Source organism: Mastigoproctus giganteus, chromosome 13 (assembly GCF_048544385.1).
Source record: "Mastigoproctus giganteus isolate SK-2022 chromosome 13, ASM4854438v1, whole genome shotgun sequence".
NCBI classification, from domain to species: domain Eukaryota; kingdom Metazoa; phylum Arthropoda; class Arachnida; order Uropygi; family Thelyphonidae; genus Mastigoproctus; species Mastigoproctus giganteus.
The window spans coordinates 73,314,145-73,332,761 of record NC_143587.1 but is presented as its reverse complement, the minus strand read 5'-3'; the positions used below and the strand labels follow the sequence as shown (position 1 = coordinate 73,332,761).

The window sequence follows — 18,617 nt, the reverse complement described above, 5'->3', positions numbered from 1 at the left end:
GAGGATACAGAATTTGAATGTGGTAAGTACAACATATACAGAAAGGATAGACAGTACAATAAGAGTTATACTTTTGGTTAAATAAAAAGAGCCCTTGCAAAGAATTGTTACACTTGTATGCATGCAGAGTCAAAGTGACCTAGCCCCCAGACAATTTAAATAGGTCAACAGCTCATTGGCATTCATTAAAATTTCTAAGTCGCTCCTGCCACTGGGTTAGTAATACAATCAGTTCTACTATAACACAGTACGTGTTCCTAAAAATCTCTGCATTATGGTTATTATTTATTATTGTTATTTGGTTTTTTTTAGGAGAATTAGCAACTAAGGCCATATTGCTCCGGGGATATGCAGTGGTCATCTGCTGGCCTTTCCACATCCTCCGTATTTGGTGGTCACGGGCTCGAACTCCGGTCTAATCAAGAAGTGTGTGCTACGCACTGCTGCACCTGCACACCTGGCTACGGAGGTACCCCACATTATAGTATTTCGAGTATTATAAACAGGGCTTACGGAAAAAATAGGGACAGGGACAGAGCACTCAAAAAAATGTTCAGTCTGGTAATAAAATCACTAAACAAAGTTAGAAAACCAATAAAATTGCTAACACAGGTGTAACATCTTAAATTTTTAATAAATAAATAAATATTACAATAAATATAGCACTTCACCTTGACAAGATACTTTTTATTGGTCAGAGACTATGAACGCTTATGTACATAGCTTAATTAATACTGTAATATTTGAATACTAATGATATTTATGTTTACTGACTTTTTTTTTTTCTTTTTTGGATTGTAAAATTCAAAACAGTAAAAAAAAAATAAGCAATCAATAACAATGAACATGGCATGCACAAATTGCACAAGTGAGATATTACATAAATGAGAGCTTACATATGCTCAATTGAGATCATCATCAGCCATTTTCAATCCACTGCAGGATGAAGGCCTCTCCAGCAACTTTCCAGTTCCTTCTGTTTTGAGCACTGACCATCCATTTACTACCCACAAACTCATGAATTTCATCTATCCATCTCTGCCTTTGTCTTCCAGGTTTTCTTCTAGCTCCTCTTGGGTACCATTCTGTTATTTTCTTAGTCCATCTGTCATCATGTCTTCGAGCTATGTGTCCTGCCCAAGACAATTTTAGTTCTTTAGTTTTGATAAGAATGTCCTTTACTTGAGTTTGCTGCCTAATCCATGTGTTTCTCTTCTTATCTAACAGTCTGATTCCCAATATAATTCGTTCCATTCTTTGCTGTGTAGTCTCAGCTTCTCTTCCATTCTTTGGTGAGTGCCCAAGTTTCACTTCCATAAGTCATGGTGGGGAGTATACATTAGTTCATTATTTTACGTTTCAGACAAACTGGGATATTGCTCTTCAGTATGTGACTATATTTTCTGAATGCTATCCATCCAAAATTTATTCTTCTCTTGACTTCCAGCCATTTATCATTATTACAGCTAATAACTTGTCCCAGATAAGTATATGACTCCACTTTTTCAATTACTGCTCCTTCAATCATTATTTCTCTTTCTGTGGGATAATTGTTCATCATTACTTTTGTTTTAGCCATATTCATCTTTAGTCCGAAACCCTTACTAACTCTGCATAACTGATTAAGATTTTCCTCTAATTCTTTGGGATCGTGGCTTATGACCACAATGTGATCTGCAAATCGTGAATGGTTTAGGTACTCTCCATTCACATTGACTCCTTTCTGCGACCAGTCTAATCTTCTGAAAGCTTCCTCAAGGGCAGCAGTAAACAGCTTCAGAGATGTGTCTCCTTGTCGAACTCCTTTCTCGATTTTAAATTTCCTACTGTCTTTGTCTAGTCTAATAAAGGAGGTAGCATTCTCATATATTTTCTTCAAAATCATAATATGTGTGGTATCTATGCCTTGTCTTTCCAGTGCCCGAAACATTGCCTTATGCTGTATGGAGTCAAATGCCTTTTCCTAATCCACAAATGCCAGGCATAATGGTGTTTTATATTCATTTGCTTTCTCCATTAGCTGTGATATTACGTGAAGGTGATCCATAGTTGAGAATCCTGTCCTAAAGCCAGCTTGCACTTTCGGTTGATTCTCATCAAGTATTCTCTCTAATCTGTTAGTAATGGCCCTTGTGAACAACTTGTAGATGTGGGATAACAAGCTAATTGGTCTATAATTTCCAATTTCTGATTTATCTCCTTTCTTATGCAGCAAAACTATGATTGCATTATTCCACTGCTTAGGCATCACACCTTTTCTAATGCACTTTGTGAAGAGCCTTGCCAGTTTTTGTGTTATGTCTCTTCCTCCGATTTTAACAACTCTACAGTAATCCCAGGGCTTTCTGATTCTTCATTTTCTTCAATGCATGTTCTACCTCATCAGGAAGTATATCAGGTATGTCGTATGTGTTGCTAATTTGCAATCCATCTTCCCCACTGCTGGCATCATTCCCTCGCTCCTTGTATAATTCTCTATAGTAGTCTTCTGCTATTTGAATTATGCCTTCTCTGCTGTTTATAAGTACACCATCACTATTCTTCAGTTTCAGTATCATTTGTCTTTCTGTATTACTGCTCATGGCTGCTGATTTAAATCCTTTGTTTTGCCTTAATGCTTGTTCTACTTTTCTTGTGTTAAATCTTCTTATGTCCTCTCTGAGTCTCTTTCTAATGGCTTTGCATAACTCAGTATACTCAATTTTTTCCTTGTCAGTGTTTATCTTGCTCTTCATTTTTCACCTTTGGTTCACCATAAGTGCTTCTTCGCTAATTTTTTCTTCTTTGGATTTCTTTTTCCCTATAGGATTCTTGGGCTTTATCACTTTCAGAAAGTTGTAACATTCCTCGTCGATATCTTGGTCCTGAGCAGTCTGCTCAATTGAGATATGGAGTAACAAGTTTATAAAACTTAAAAACAAGAATGAAGAGAAGATTCTGAAAATTTATTTTAAGTTTTTTTATATGATTGAAGACTTTGTGGAAGGGGAAACACATTTCACCAATTAAGCAATCAATAACGTAAAAACCCACAGAATTCCAGCTATCGGTATTATCGCAAATGCAATAAGATCGAGTTTACTACCCAATTATAATTAGATTGCACTAACAGAAAATCCAATAAACCAGGAACTCCAAGTTGTTTTTATTGTTTTATGGTAGTGACCTCTAGAAATGTGCTCCTCTGCTCACGCCTCATGAAATTTCTGTTTGAACAGAAAAATGTGATTTCCTGAAAACGAGTCTGCCTACAATATCACCTGTTATCTTGTGAATATAGCGATTGACAACAGTGTGTCTCCGACCGGTACAACTACAGTAAATGGGTAATATAGCTCTCACGCATCTGACATTTTTTAAGCTTCATAAACTTGTATGTATTGCTGCGCAGGTCACAACGTTCAGCTTTGTGGCAGGTTTTGAGTTCATCTGGTGTTACTCACAGATGAAATTGCGTACGAGTAGGGCTGCCATCCGTCCTCATTTTTTACATATCATGGACTGTCCAGGAGGAATTTCTAAAATTTTGAAAATATCGGGAATTTTGGCTCTTAAAATTTGAAAATCTCCTGATCCTTATCATTGGTAAAATTTGTAAGGCGTACACCAATCAGCTTTGTGGAAGTAATCCCAAGAATCTCCACTTCCGGCTGTAAACAATGCAGATCAGACATTGAGGAGTTTATTATGCGTTTGGAGTTGACATTTTGTTCGTGCAATTTGACTTTTTCCCTCCATTTTTTTTTTTTTTTATTCTCTTTTATATTCTTGGTGAGTAGACAATTCAAAATAATTTTCTCTTGTTATTTATTTTACCTGAAATTCATTCAAATTAAGTAAATTTATTCTAAATTAAAATTTCAATTCCACGTTTAAGAGATCACTTTTTTTTTTTTCTTCTTTCAGCACTTCGTATAAACAATAATTTGATATATCCGGCTTTAATTCGTCATATTTATTTACGAGTAAACAGTTTTTGTATGCAATATTTCTAAATTATCATTTGATGAAGTAATTAGTTATTCTTCAACTAATTTTTTATTTCTACTATTTAAATTAAAATAATTCTGCATTTTACATAAATTCAGGAATACCCGTTATGCTGAAAAGGAAGTGCAAGTTTACGGACGACTTGAGGATGAAATATCCAGGTTTTCGAAAGGGAAGAGTAGATGAGGAGGCAGAATACATTATTTGTGGTCCAAAAAGCTACATCTCAGTTGCTAACAAGGGTTCAGATGATTTGGACATTCAGAGAAACATAAGAACATTAGATTTGAAAAATCTTACAAGGTAACAGACTTTTAGTAAATGCCCTTCAACTGCTTGATGCAAGAGTTTCTGTTGCTGAAGGAATTCTTCCCTTTCATACAGTGGCACATCACCACAGCGATAAATCGATGTCTTTGCACAGCAGAATTATTAAAGTCAATATGCTCTGATTCAGATATTGCTAGGAGGTTAGCTTGTGCAAAAATAAAGACTGAAGCCATAATTAACTCTGTCTTATCAGTCCATTCAGTTGAAGAAGTTGTGAAGTCCCTGCAGAATGTACAGTTCCTTGTAATGCAAGATGGGCTAATTATTTTAGCCACTGATGCCACTAATCATGGATTTCTGAAAATTTTCCCTATTCTTGCACATTATTTTGACTAGAAAAATGGTGGCTCAAAAGTTAAGCTAATAGAATTAAATAGCAAGTCAGATGAGACCTCAGCTACTATTTCTGGCTATGTTTATGAGACCTTGTGTAAAAGTGGCCTAGATAAGAAATGTATTGCATTTGGTGGAGATAACTGTGACACCATGTTTGGAGGAGTGTGGAGATACAATGGGAATAACGTATTTTCAAATGTACAAAGATTATTTGGTCGGTCGCTAATAGGAGTGGGCTGCTATTTGGTTTTTGGTTTTTTTTAGGAGCATTAGCAACTAAGGCCATATTGCTCCGGGATATGCGGTGGTCATTCCCTGACCTTTCCGCAAACTCCGTATTTGATGGTGACGGGCTCGAACCCCGGTCTAATCAAGAAACGGGTGCTACGCACTGCTGCTTCTTCCCACCTGGCTACGGAGGCGCCAGGAGTGGGCTGCCCTGCATAACTGTGTCCAGCATGGAGCAGATGCAATTGATGTAGATATTGACTCCATTGTTCTTAAGATTTTTAATTATTTCAGTGTCTACACTGTATGTGTTGAAAACCTAAAAAAATTCTGCGAATTTACAGAGGTTACCTATAAAAAAACTTCTGTATCGCAGCAGAACATGCTGGCTTTCTCTATTACCTGCAACTGAAAGGATTATAAGTATTTATCCAGCCCTAAGGTCTTTCTTTTTTTCTCAAGAAAACCCCCCTCAAAATTTTAAAACTTTTCTTTGAAGATGAGTTTAGTGAAACTTATCTTGTTCATTGCCAAACTGTAATGTCAGTCTTCAATTAACATATAATGAGCATTGAAAGGAATGACAATTCTTTGATAGAAGTTACTGAAGCTCTTGCTTCTGTAAGGGATATTCTGTCAGAAAGAAGTAAATGTCAGTTCATTTCCCTCAAGGTGAAGGAAATGTTGGAGAAGAGGCAAGAAGAGGGATATGCAGAGAAATGTGGAGTTTTCAGAAGAAATGTCCAGAACATTATATTCATCATACACTGAATACTTGGACATGTGGTTGAAACCACTGGAAGAAGTTTCTTCATTCAGGTGGATGTCTTTAAGAGAGCCATTTGAATGGGATAGTATGGTTTCAACAATTAGGTAACTTCATACAAAAGGAGTGTGTGGATGATGTGACGTGTTTTGATCAGTTTTGTAATTTAAAAAAAATTTGTATTGGAAATTAAGGTTACTGATGTTTCTGTTCCTTGTAATGTAAGATGGGCTAATTATTTTAGCCACTGTAAGAAGAGTTCTTCTCAGAGCTGTTAATAATTGCTCAATTTTTCTTTTCCATACTACCACATAATGCATTTATTGAAAGACTGTTTTCAATGATGGAGGTGCAGTGGTCTAGATAGAAACTCGTTTACTGTGGATTCTAATGCTTACAAAATTCAATTTCAGTGGCATGCTGAATAAAGATTTTCATTCATATTTATCCAAAAACACAGATTTACAAAGAAAAATTGCATCCGTGGAAAAATATAAAAGAAATATAGAGAACAGCAAATAAATTACTCTGAGAAAAATAAAAGTATTTTTTTTATTCATAACATAAGTAAACGTTTTGTGTATCATTCTTTAAAAGTTAAGCAATCCGCATAAGAATGGTAAGTGTGAATTCTGTTAATTTAAGGGATTTGAGATATTCAATTAAAATATTTAACATGTTATTACTTTGCCAGTGACTGTGTTATTACCCTATTATCATTAAACACTGTTAATAAAGGCATAGGCATTTTTGAAAAGAGTGTTAAGAGAATGTAAGGTGTGTTTTGGTACAACAGGGAAAGGCATCCTAAAAAGTCCGGATTTTTCTGCCCAAATGTCTTCATTTTTAAGGTTAGAGAGGTGGCAGCCCTGTACATGAGTCAATGCAAAAATTTCGTTACACTTGCATTGTTCCCTAATATATCAGTTGTGTTGCAAAAATACACATTATAGCAGAACTGACTGTATTATCTATTTTGCAAAACTAAAATTTTCTTATTAATAATAAAAGCAGGTTTTTTTGTTTTTTTTTAAAATTGCATTTTTGAAAGTTTATAAAATGGCAAATTTTATTAAATCAAACATATATCAAAGTAAGCTTGTTGCTTTGGCAGTGCTCCTGGCATACTCGTTACTATAACTACCTCCATGGCAGATGGAAGAGCAGAGGTAGCAATTTTGAGAATAAAATGAAATCCTCCTATGTACATAACCTGACCACATATTCTCTAAATGCTTAAGAACAGCTTGTCAGATGCCACACAATAGCCACTTTATTAGGTACACCTACCTAACACTAAGCAATTCTCCTTTTAGCTGTCAGAACAGACTGGATTCGTCATGGAATGGACCAGAATTATAAATTAGATAGTTGTGATCGCTATTCAAAAGAGTTGGTTTTACCTCATCAAACAGGTTCTCAACTCTGAGGTCTGTTGGCTGAGAAGGCTACCACAGCCTGTCATGTTTCTGGAATCTATTCTGTACAACTGTGGCCTTGAGACATGGTACATTATTCTGTTGGAAGAACTCAGTCAGACTGATATACTGCAGCTACGAAGGAATGCACCTGGTCAAAAACAATTTCCAGACTGTGGCATCCAAATGAGGCTTCACTGGCAATAAAAAGCCCAATGTGCATCATAAGTCTGCCCAACCTGCCAAGATGAGTTCCTGGACTCATGCTGCTTTTGCCATATTCTGATCTTCCCATTAGTTTAAAACAGCAGGAACTGATATTTGTCAGACCAGGCAACATTTTTCCCATCTTCTACTATCCAGTGTTGATGTTCCCAAGCCCACTGTAATGGCACCGTATTTTTAGCTGACAGGAGTGGAAACCAGTTCAGCTGTTGGCTGCAATAATTCCATCCATGACCAGTTATGATCAGTTGTGTATTCTAAAATGCCTCTTTGGTTACCACTCTTGTTCTAGATTGTTGTTTGACCATCTGTGGCTTTCTGTTACCCTGTAGAAGTCCTGTCAGCTGCTGTTGTTCTGTCATATCAACAAGCTGTTTCTGAACAGAGGATCCACTGTTTGGTGTTAGGTCCACCGTTGTTTTGTATATTTATCAATGATATTGATGAAGGTATATCAAGCTTAATGTCGAAGTTTGCAGATGATACAAAGGTTGGCAGGGTTATTAATGACAGTAATGGCAGTGTGCTACTGCAACACGATCTAGATAACTTGGGCAGATGGGCTAAAAAGTGGCAACTGAAGTTTAACCTTGACAAATGAAAAGTACTGCATATGGGTAGAAGTAACCCCAGAGAAACGTACCAACTGTGTGGTACTACACTTAAGGTGGTAGAAAATGAAAAAGACCTGCGAGTAATTGTGCAGGCAGATATGAAGTTTTCTGAGCAATGCAGACAGGCTGCCAGGGCAGGTCATGGGGTTTTGTCAATGATATATAGGAATTTTGCTAGCAGGGAAAAGGAGGTTATTGTCCCTCTGTATAAGGCAATGGTCAGGCCACGCCTTGAGTACTACGTACATGTCTGGAGGCCTCATTTTAGGAAGGATGTAGATTTACTTGAGAGTGTACAGAGAAGGGCAACAAGATTGGTGACGGGAATGAAGGGATCCTCTTACCAAGAGAGGCTTAAGTTCTGCAAATTGCAGTGGCTGGAGACTAGGCACCTGCACGGTGATCTGATTGAGGTGTATAAGACCTTGAATGGGTTGAGCACGCTGAATTCTGATGGGATCCTTCCAATTGTTCAGATTACGAACCTACGGGGGCATAAATTCAAATTAAGAAAAGACAGATGTCGATTAGATGTGCGGAAATTTGCCTTTAGCCAGCAGGTGGTTAATTGCTGGAACAAACTTCCATCTGTCGTGGAAGTTGATAGGTTGAATAAATTTAAGGAGGAACTTGACAGGCATTTGGAGGGAATGGTGTAATTTTTTTTTTTTTTTGGCTGATGCTGCATAAGCTCATACACATGCTTTCTTGCATCACATGCCACTACTACTACAGATCTTTTCTAAGGCTAGTTTAATTGCATATAATTCTGCTGAGAAGATACTGAATTCAGGTGGAAGGGATGCTGAAATAGTGGTATATAGGAACACTGATGCTGCTCCAACGTTTGAGTTAGATTTAGAGCCATCTGTATAAATTGGAGAAAAATCAAAATATCTGCGAGTGTTGCTCGCAGATATTTTGATCAAAATATCTGCGATCAAAAATCAAAATATCTGCATGAAGTTGTTTCACATTTGATGAGTGAAGAATATTTTTTCCCCACTGGCAAAGGTAAGTGTCACAGGTGGGTAGAGGAGTGCGAGTCCATGGTGGTCGTTACTACCTGTTTTACAAAATGAATGGAAACATTCCAAACCTGCATCAGTTCAAGAAGGCGAAGACCAGCTGTTTTACTATACTAGGCTTATTTCTGTAGAGACTTTCTAATGGTAGATTGAATAGGTACGACTGAATTGGATGCGAGGCACAACTTTGTATTTTGACAGCATACTTCAGTAGCAGTGTTTTTCTACGTAGAGTTAACGGGAGTTCATGATCATCAACGTAGAGGCTATGTGCTGGTGATATTCTGAAAGCCCCAAGAGCAAAATCCTCAAGGCACTGTGCTGAACTGGATCAAGCTAGCACAAAGCACTTGCTCTGGCAGAATCATAGACAGGAGCACCATAATCGAGAGGGATCTGATTAATTCCCTGTATAACCGAAGCAGCGAGGTGCAATCTGCACCCCATGTTAGGGCAGAAGTTCTGAGTACATTTAACTTTTTTAAACAGGAAGTACATATATTTTTAATATGGTCTAAGAAATTTAATTTGTTGTCAAGGATTAATCCTAGAAATCTGATGTTAGTAGTGACTGGGATGGAGACATTGGAAATTTGAGGTGTTTTTGGCATTACAAGAATGTTTTTGGTGGGAGGCATTTGGCATTACAAGAATGCAAAATGGGATGACCTGCGAGACTTCTTTTCTTCTTTTCATTGGTTGGATTACTGTTACAAAACTTCTGATGTCAACGTTTGCTCAGATCGTGTCAGTGAAATTATTCTTGCAAGAATGGAATCCTTTATCCCACACTCCACTTTGAAGTTCAGGATCTGGATGAAGTTTTCGTTGTCTACAAAAATGGATTGCAACTGTTTTCTGTTTTGAGAGTCGATAGCCGTTAAGGCTGTCATTGTTGTATTTTATTGAGTGATATCTGAAGCTGCATTTCAATAGATCTCATGTTTTGGGGATGGTCATTTATGCAGATGACCTTTCCAGGTCATCTGCATAAAGGTACGTCTCAATTGTGTTTGGAAGCTGTTTAATGATGGAATCAATTCTAAGAGCAAAAAGAGTGGCACTCAGTACTGATCCCTGAGGAACACCTTCCTGAAGGAAAGTTGTAGAGAGGTCATTTTGGTATCTTACTTGAAACAATCTAGTGTAGAAAGTTCTGAATAAATATGGGAAGCTTGCCCCATAGACCGAGAGAATAAAGATCACTAAGTATGTCATGCCGCCATGTGGTGTAGAAAGCCTTCTCTATATCTATAGAAACCATTACTAGATGTTCATGTTTCACGAAGGCATTGTGAATGGCAAATTCCGCTTTGATCACGAGATCCCAGCCTTCTCTATATCTATAGAAACCATTACTAGATGTTCATGTTTCACGAAGGCATTGTGAATGGCAAATTCCGCTTTGATCACGAGATCCCAGCCTTCTCTATATCTATAGAAACCATTACTAGATGTTCATGTTTCACGAAGGCATTGTGAATGGCAAATTAAGCTTTGATCATGAGATCCCAGCATGACCTGTTTTGTTGAAAACCATGTTGACTATGGCTCATTAGTTGTTGTGACTCAATGATCCAGACGAGTCTATTGTGGACAGTTTTTTCAAGGATTTTGCTGAGGCAACTTGACAAAGATATTGGTCTATAGCTATGGGGGTTGGATGGATCTTTTCCAGATTTTAGGAAATACAAAACAGTAGAATGATGACAAGAAGCTGGATAAATATTTTCTAAAAAAATACAGCTGTAAAAGACCAGGGGGAGGTGCAAGGCTTTTTCATTGAGATGTTGTAGCATAACATAATAGATCCCATCTGGTCCGGCAGCACCATTATGGGCTGTTCTAATAGCATGGGATCGACAAGTGTGAAACCTCATTTTTCTTGTTGCAGTCGATACAAACGAAAAAGTGAAATCTGCCTGCTAATCTGAAGTGTCTTCTAATCCATACTTTTCCAATCTATCGAAACTGATAATCTTTACCATGTCAGACAGTGAGCCAGAAAATGAGGAAAGAGCACTGACTGTCCTCCTAAAAAGAGCCTGGAGTGGTTTTTCACAAATGTATGTACGACCAAGAAGAAACTAGGCTAATCGTACCTGCAAATAACACAATACGAAAACTGCAAAGAGAACAGAGATCCTATGACACCATTAGAGAATAACTCGCCAGATTCGGTGTCAACTATTGTACAACATTCAAAATCACTTAAATCATTCATCTCGCCCATTCTTGTACTGAATTGCATACACACAGCATCTCTAGGTACCTGTACAAACTCTTTGTATCACATGGTACAAACATCTGACGCTGTTATTAAAGCAGTGCTCCAATTGTAAAAAGAACAGGTTTACAACAAAGTGGCCACTTTGTATTTATGCCCAGCAGTTATCAACAGTTATTAATCAGTCTAAACAAAGGCAGATATTGTTGGGATATCAGAGACGTGGTGTCACACAGATATAAGGAGTACAGAACTGGAATTTGGGGAGTACAATGTATACAGAAAGGATAGACAGGATAGGAAGGGAGGAGGGGTTATGCTATTAGTTAAGAAACACAAAATCCAAGGAAGTGAAGCCAGTCGACTTCGCTGAACAGTGCAGTGTCAAGTCAGTTTGGTGTGACATAAGCACTGGGAGATCAAAATTGAGAGTAGGAGTGTGCTATAGGCCTAATGACCCTGATGAGTATAATAAGAAACTGTACAGGGAAATAGAGTGGGCCAGTAAATCAGAGAGTCTTATAATATTGACTGGAATTTGTGGGTTGGTCACTCACACACTAGCAAGGCTTTTGTGGATTTATTGGATGATTGTTTTATACATCAGCATGTTCGGGAGGCAATTAGAGTGAGTAATACTCTTGATTTGATTATCAGTAGTGATTCTTCATGCATTAAGAATCTGCAGAAAGAGGAATCACTAGGTGGCAGTGATCACAGTGTGCTGAAGTGGGATTTACAAAAAAAGAGGTAACTACCATCAGGGGTAAAGGGAAGGGTTATTGCTTTCGTAAAGGCGACGGCGACTACGATGACAGTATTTAAATTTTATACAATGGGACCAACTGATGATGTTACCAACAGCAAATTGAAAATGGGAAACATTGAAAGAATTTATCTTGGAAGCTACTAGGCTTTACATACCAACTAAGAAATATTGCTCAAGGTTTAGGCCTAAATGGATGTCAGGTGAACTAATGAGACACATGGCAGAGAAGAAAAATGCATGGGATACATATAAATTAACACGTGACACAGAAGCCTATGATAGATACAAGTTGATCTGTAACCTAGTTACAAAGGAGGTTAGGCAGGCGAAGGCAGATTACAAGAAATCTTTGGCAAGGGATGCAAAGAAAAACAGCAAAGAGTTATTTTCTTATGTAAACTCTAGAAGGAAGGGGATGAATCAGATTGGTCCACTTGATATCGATGGTTCAACTGTTGATGATCCTGCTCAGGTAGCTAACAAACTAAATGAATATTTTGCATCGACATTCACACATGAGGAGTTATTCAGCGAGGCGAATGCCAGAGGTGTATTCAACTCTGACAGTAAGCTAGATTCAACTCTGGCAGTAATAACTGAGTAAAGTGGAGGAGAAATTGTTGAAGATAAACACAGGAAAGGCACCTGGGGTGGATGGGATCTATCCACTTATATTAAAGGAGGCAGCAAAGGAAGTAAGCAAACCCTTAGCTATAATTATGAGAGCTTCCTTGGACTCGGGGGAGGTACCCATAGACTGGAGATGTGCAAATGTGACCCAAATCCACAAAGGAGGATCAAAGGCTGACACAAGTAATTATAGACCTGTGAGTTTAACTTCTGTTCCAGGAAAATTAATGGAGGCACTGGTTAAAGAAGCACTGCAGGATCATCTAGACACGACTTCAGTTATAGCTTGGACACAGCATGGTTTTGTTAAGGGGAAGTCTTGCCTGACCAATTTGATTCGATACTATGATGCAGTCACAAAAGAACTGGATGCAGGGAATAACTTTGATATTATATATTTGGATCTTAGAAAGGCTTTTGATACTGTTGCACATGGAAGACTGCTGCACAAATTGGAGCAGTTGTGCATTGGAGGCAAATTGCTGCTATGGATAAAGGCGTTATTGAGGGGGAGAAGACAGAGAGTGGTAATCAATGGACACTGCTCAACGTGGACTAATGTTATTAGTGGAGTCCCTCAGGGTTCAGGGGTTGGGTCCATTGTTGTTTTCTGTATTTATAAATGATATTGATGATGGTATATCAAGCTTAATGTCCAAGTTTGTAGACGATTCACAGGTTGGCAGGGTTGTTAAGGACACTACTGATGCTATGCTGCTGCAACAGGATCTGGAAAGGTTGAGCAGATGGGCTGAGAGGTGGCAAATGAAGTTTAACATTGACAAATGTAAAGTATACATATGGGAAACAGCAACCCCAGAGCAACGTATCAATTCTGTGGTACTACACTGACAATGGTAGAGAATGAAAAGGACCTGGGGGTAATTGTGCAGGCAGATATGAAGTTCTCTGAGCAGTGCAGACGGGCTGCAAGAGTAGCTCATGGTGTCTTGTCAATGATATACATGAATTTTTTCTAGAAGGATATGTAGGTGATTATCCCTTGTATAAGGCCATGGTCAGCCACACCTTGAGTACTGTATACAGGTCTAAAGGCCTCATTTCAAGAAGGATTTAGCGATGCTGGAACGAGTACAGAGAAGGGCAACAAGATTAGTGAATGGAACAAAGGGTTGGCCTTACGAAGAGAGGCTTAAGTTTTGCAAATTACAGTGTCTGGAGACTAGGCACTGGCAAGGCAATCTGATAGAAGTGTATAAAGCCTTGAATGGTTTGAGCATGGTCAATGCTGATGGAATTCTGCCTCTTGCTCAGAATAATCACCTGAGAGGGCATAAATTCAAATTGAGGAAAGACAGATGAGGGATAGATGTGCGGAAATTTGTCTTTAGCCAGCGGGTAGTTGGTTAGTGGAACAGACTTCCATCCCTTGTTGTAGAAGTTGATAGCCTAAATAAATTTAAGGCTCAGCTGGACAGATATTTCGAACGAACGGAGGGATGAAGCGGAAGTGTTTTTTTTTTTTTTTTTTTGGCTGATGTTGCATAAGCTTGCTTTCTTGCATCATATGCCTCTACTAATGCTAGTCTGGGAAGAGGAAGTACAATTGGAGTAAGCATGTGAAAGGAAGATGAGTGTTTAGTGAAGTTCAGCGAGGTTCTGTACGGTGTTTTTTCAAGGTTGTTGGAAAGAGGGGTAAAGACATCCTTCTAGACATCATTAAGACTTTCATTTCCCTTGGGAGTACTTAGTATTGGATTGCTGGAAGTCTTATGATTTCCTAGGGGACAAAGGTTTTCAACATATCTCCGTGAACCACTTGCTTCATTTCGGTGATCCTGAAATGGGTAAGAATAGCAACAGTATTGACGGTTTGTGCAGTGCTATTAAGAGACAAGTGCCGTGCTGGCCGGCAAGAAATAGGTTTGACCCTTACCTTACTTAATATATGTAGCATAGGAGTCACACACTGTACTAACATCAAGCAATTTTTCACACAGTGAATGGCGTTTTTGAACCGACAGACTGTGACTAGCCACCATGATTGCAATGTAGGCTGGCAACATCAGTTTAGTGTGTTTACTCCATTTTTCGCTTAGCTTTCTTAAATGAGGTAGGTTACATTAAATCAGGTTAGGTTATGCCACTATTCGGGAGGGATTTTAACTAGCTTCCATTTCCAAAGATGTTTAGTTTTCTTAACTGGGTTGGGTTATGTTAGATCAGATTATGTTATGCCACTTTATGGGAGGAATTCCAACTAGCTTCCATTTCCAAGGGTGGGTGCCTAAGGTTTACCTCCTTCCCTTTTCAGGTAAATCTTTGGCACCTCAGAAAAACCACCTATTCAAAAAGTGCAATGTAACCGAGGGGAAAAGTGTGGGAAAGCAATGGGTAGGAGGAGCTAGGCGTGCCAATCACTGCTGCATAGCACACTCGGCACGACCAATCAAAAGGGGCATTTATACTAAAGGTGTTAACCTTTAGTATAAATGCCCCAGTAAAAATATCACCTTCATTCAGTTTACTAACTCAAATTCATTCATTTTTGTAATTTAAATTATAGGAAAAGATTTAAACTAGACTGGAGGAAGTTTTCTTTTAACCAGCAAGTCGTTGATTTCTGGAACAAGCTGCCTCTGCAGGTGGTTGAGATTAGTAGTTTGAAGAAATTTAAGGTCAACTGGATAGTTCCCTGTGTCAGGAGGGTAGCACATAATTAGTCTATTTTCTTACCTACTTTTTTTTTTTTTTTTGACTGGTGCTGCAAAAGCCATGACTTTCTTGCTAATATGACTATATGGCTAATACTAATTTAAAAAGATACTAGCGGCTTAGGCAAAACCACAAATAATAGTATTTATCTCTCAAACCCAGGACAACTTGAGAGATAAATACTATTATTTTTGGTGACTATTATTTATCTATTAATGGCAGGTACTCAGGTGCACTTGATCTTCAATGAGAGCAGAAAGTCTCTCCATGATCGAAATCAAATGCAGGATTTGGTCATATGCAAGACTTCTAATAAGTTTACTCTCTCTCTCTCTCTCTCTCTCTCTCATATACTATAATAAATATTACATAATACAGCATAATACGATATCTTTGCCCTTCATGATGAATTGCAAAGAGAAAATAAGAGGCTGCTGACTTACTAGCATTTTCTAACGTGATTTTGGTATTAACCTTTACAAGCTGGCAAGCAATATCAATAGTTCCCTCAACTTTTGCATTTATTAAGGTGGATATTTTTCATTATTAGCCATATGATGCAACGAAGCCTGAGGCTTATGCTGTACCAGCCAAAAAAATTTCTGAGTTACCCTGAGAGAGAGAGAAATAGAAGGGAATCACCAAGAAAGAGAAGAATGATGATATCCATCTTGGGTTTGGTTGGTTGGTTTTTTTTTAGGGGCATTAGCAACTAATGCCATATTGCTCCGGGGATATGTGGTGGTCATTGCCTGACCTTTCCACATCCTCCATATTTGGTGGTCACGAGCTTGAACCTCAGTCTAATCAAGAAGCGTGTGCTACGCACTGCTGCTCATATCCAGCTTTGGATCCCTGTGTGTGCCAAGTCCATACTCAACAGATGTTAGCATTAGCATTAGTAGAGGTATATGATGCAAGAAAGCAAGCTTATTCAGCATCAGCCAATAAAAAAAAAAAAAAAAAAAAAACAACCACTACTCCCATTTCACCCCTCCATTTGTTCGAAATACCTGTCCAGCTGAGCCTTAAATTTATTTAGGCTATCAACTTCAACAACAAGCGATGGAAGTCTATTCCACAAACCAACTGCCCGCTGGCTAAAGGCAAATTTCCGCACATCTATCCGACATCTGTCCTTCCTCAATTTGAATTTATGCCCTCTCAGGTGATTATTCTGAGCAAGAGGAAGAATCCCATCGGCATTGAGCATGCTCAAGCCATTCAAAGCCTTATACGCCTCTATCAGATCACCTTGCCGATGCCTAGTCTCCAGGCTCTGTAGTTTGCAAAACTTAAGCCTTTCTTCGTAAGAGCAACCCTTTGTTCCATTCACTAATCTTGTTGCCCTTCTCTGTACTCGTTCCAGCAGCTCTACATCCTTCTTGAAATGAGGCCTCCAGACCTGTATACAGTACTCAAGGTGTGGCCTGACCAATGCCTTATACAAGGGAATAATCACATCCCTGTCCCTGCTAGAAAAATTCCTGTATATCATTGACAAGACACCATGAGCTACTCTTGCAGCTCGTCTGCACTGCTCAGAGAACTTCATATCTGCCTGCACAATTACCCCCAGGTCCTTTTCATTCTCTACCACTGTCAGCGTAGTACCACAGAGTTGATACGTTGATCTGGGGTTACTGTTTCCCCAGATGTGATCCCCTGGGGTTAATTTTTTTGATTTTACTTCAACCTCTGCAGTTCTAATAGTATTGGGAATAGTTTAACCCACAAACTATTCCAACTTTTCAACCTGAATATGCATATCAGCATGTGAAAAAATTTGTACAAAAATAATGTGATCAAAAGATCATGTATAATTATCACTTAATGTGAAGATCTGACAAAGTAAAATTCATATGCTTATTAAGCAGTTCCTGTGCAACTGTGACAATTGAATAATAAATACTAACATAATACAGTACTGTGATAATGTTAATATGTAATAATAATATTACTGTATTATGTAGTAGTTAGTGAGTGAGAGGGAAAGATTAAAGTTATTAGAGCAATATTTAATTATCATAAACAATGACTAATTATTATTATAATTACAATTAAGAGCTTTCATAAAGGTATCAGTTACTATAAAATGATACTTGGGAATGCATAAATTTCTTCATCTAAATTAATGGCAAATGACTTTTCATTTACGAATTTTCACACAACTAAGTAATTTTCAGGCATGCATACATTTCGTACATGGAGATAGGAGTACTAGTAGCAACCATGCCCTTTAACTATCTTAGATGATCAATTGCATCTGAATAATCATTAAAAAAAAAAACTTTCCAAACTATTTATATATTATCCCTACAACATATTAGAGACTTAACGCAATAATAAACTTACCACAGCTCCTAAATACGCAAGATTAGGTTTGTCTTCATGTTGAACCGCAAAGTGAAAATAAGAGGCTGCAGATTTACCGGCATTTTCTAATGTGATTTTGGTATTAACCTTAACAAGCTGGGAAGCAATATCAATAGTTCTCTCAACTTTTGTATTTATTAAGGTGGAACTAATCACATCTTTTTCAGCTACACCACCATAGTTCAAAAAACATGTAACTACAAAAACTGCATTTATTATGAACATTTTAAATCACAAAATTAACACTAAAAACATAAAGCTATCCTCAACACGGCATCAACAGCGATTACGGCAAATTGAATGAGAGAATGATGACGTTGCGCATCAACAACACGCCGTTCAGTGAGAAATCCGTACCCCACCCACCAGTTGCTTTAAGATGTTACTAGGAAATGAAAAAAAGAGTAATCGAAAGAATAGTAACCAAATAATAATAATTATTATTATTTATTATTAATAGCCATATGGTGCAAGGAAGCCTGAGGCTTATGCTGCACCAGGAAAAAAAAAAATTCCGGAGTTACCCTGAGAGAGAGTCAAAAGTAGAAGGGAATCACCAAGAAAGAGAAGAATGATGATATCCAGTTCAGGACTTTATTATTATTAGCTATTTGGTGCAAGAAAGCCTGAGGCTTAAGCTGCACCATCCAAAAAAAAAAAAAAAGAATTCTCGAGTAACCCTGAGAGAGAGAGAGAGAGAGAGAGAGAGAGAGAGAGAGAGAGAGAGAGAGAGAGAGTCAAAAGTAGAAGGGAATAACCAAAAAAGAGAAGTATGATGATATCTAGCTCAGGACCCTGGGTGTTCCAAGCCCATACTCACCAGATGTGAGTATGGGCTTGATTCCGACCTAATACCAAATTAACCCCAAGGGCTAATTTGGTATTAGGTCGGAATCTCACTTATTGTGTCTAAGATTCCTGGGACTGGCTGTGTTTATTATTCCAGTGATGAAAGTGAAGGAAGAGAACTGAACATGAGGTAACGCCAAATCAGGCTGCCATTT

General features: G+C 38.1%; 1 protein-coding gene across 2 annotated transcripts in view; it reads right to left on the bottom strand.

The window, feature by feature from the left end:
• The window catches only part of LOC150076165 (dolichyl-diphosphooligosaccharide--protein glycosyltransferase subunit 1), a 184,023-nt gene extending 166,115 nt beyond the window's left edge, over positions 1–17,908 (bottom strand). Inside the window, exon 1 of one of the 2 annotated variants that reach the window (XM_090388201.1) lies at positions 17,593–17,908. In XM_090388201.1, the coding sequence (XP_090244327.1) occupies positions 17,593–17,838 (246 nt within the window). In that variant the 5' untranslated portion in view covers positions 17,839–17,908. The remainder of the gene's footprint in view (positions 1–17,592) is intronic. The other variant, XM_090388200.1, reaches the window with a different exon arrangement.
• Between the last annotated feature and the right edge of the window lie 709 nt (positions 17,909–18,617).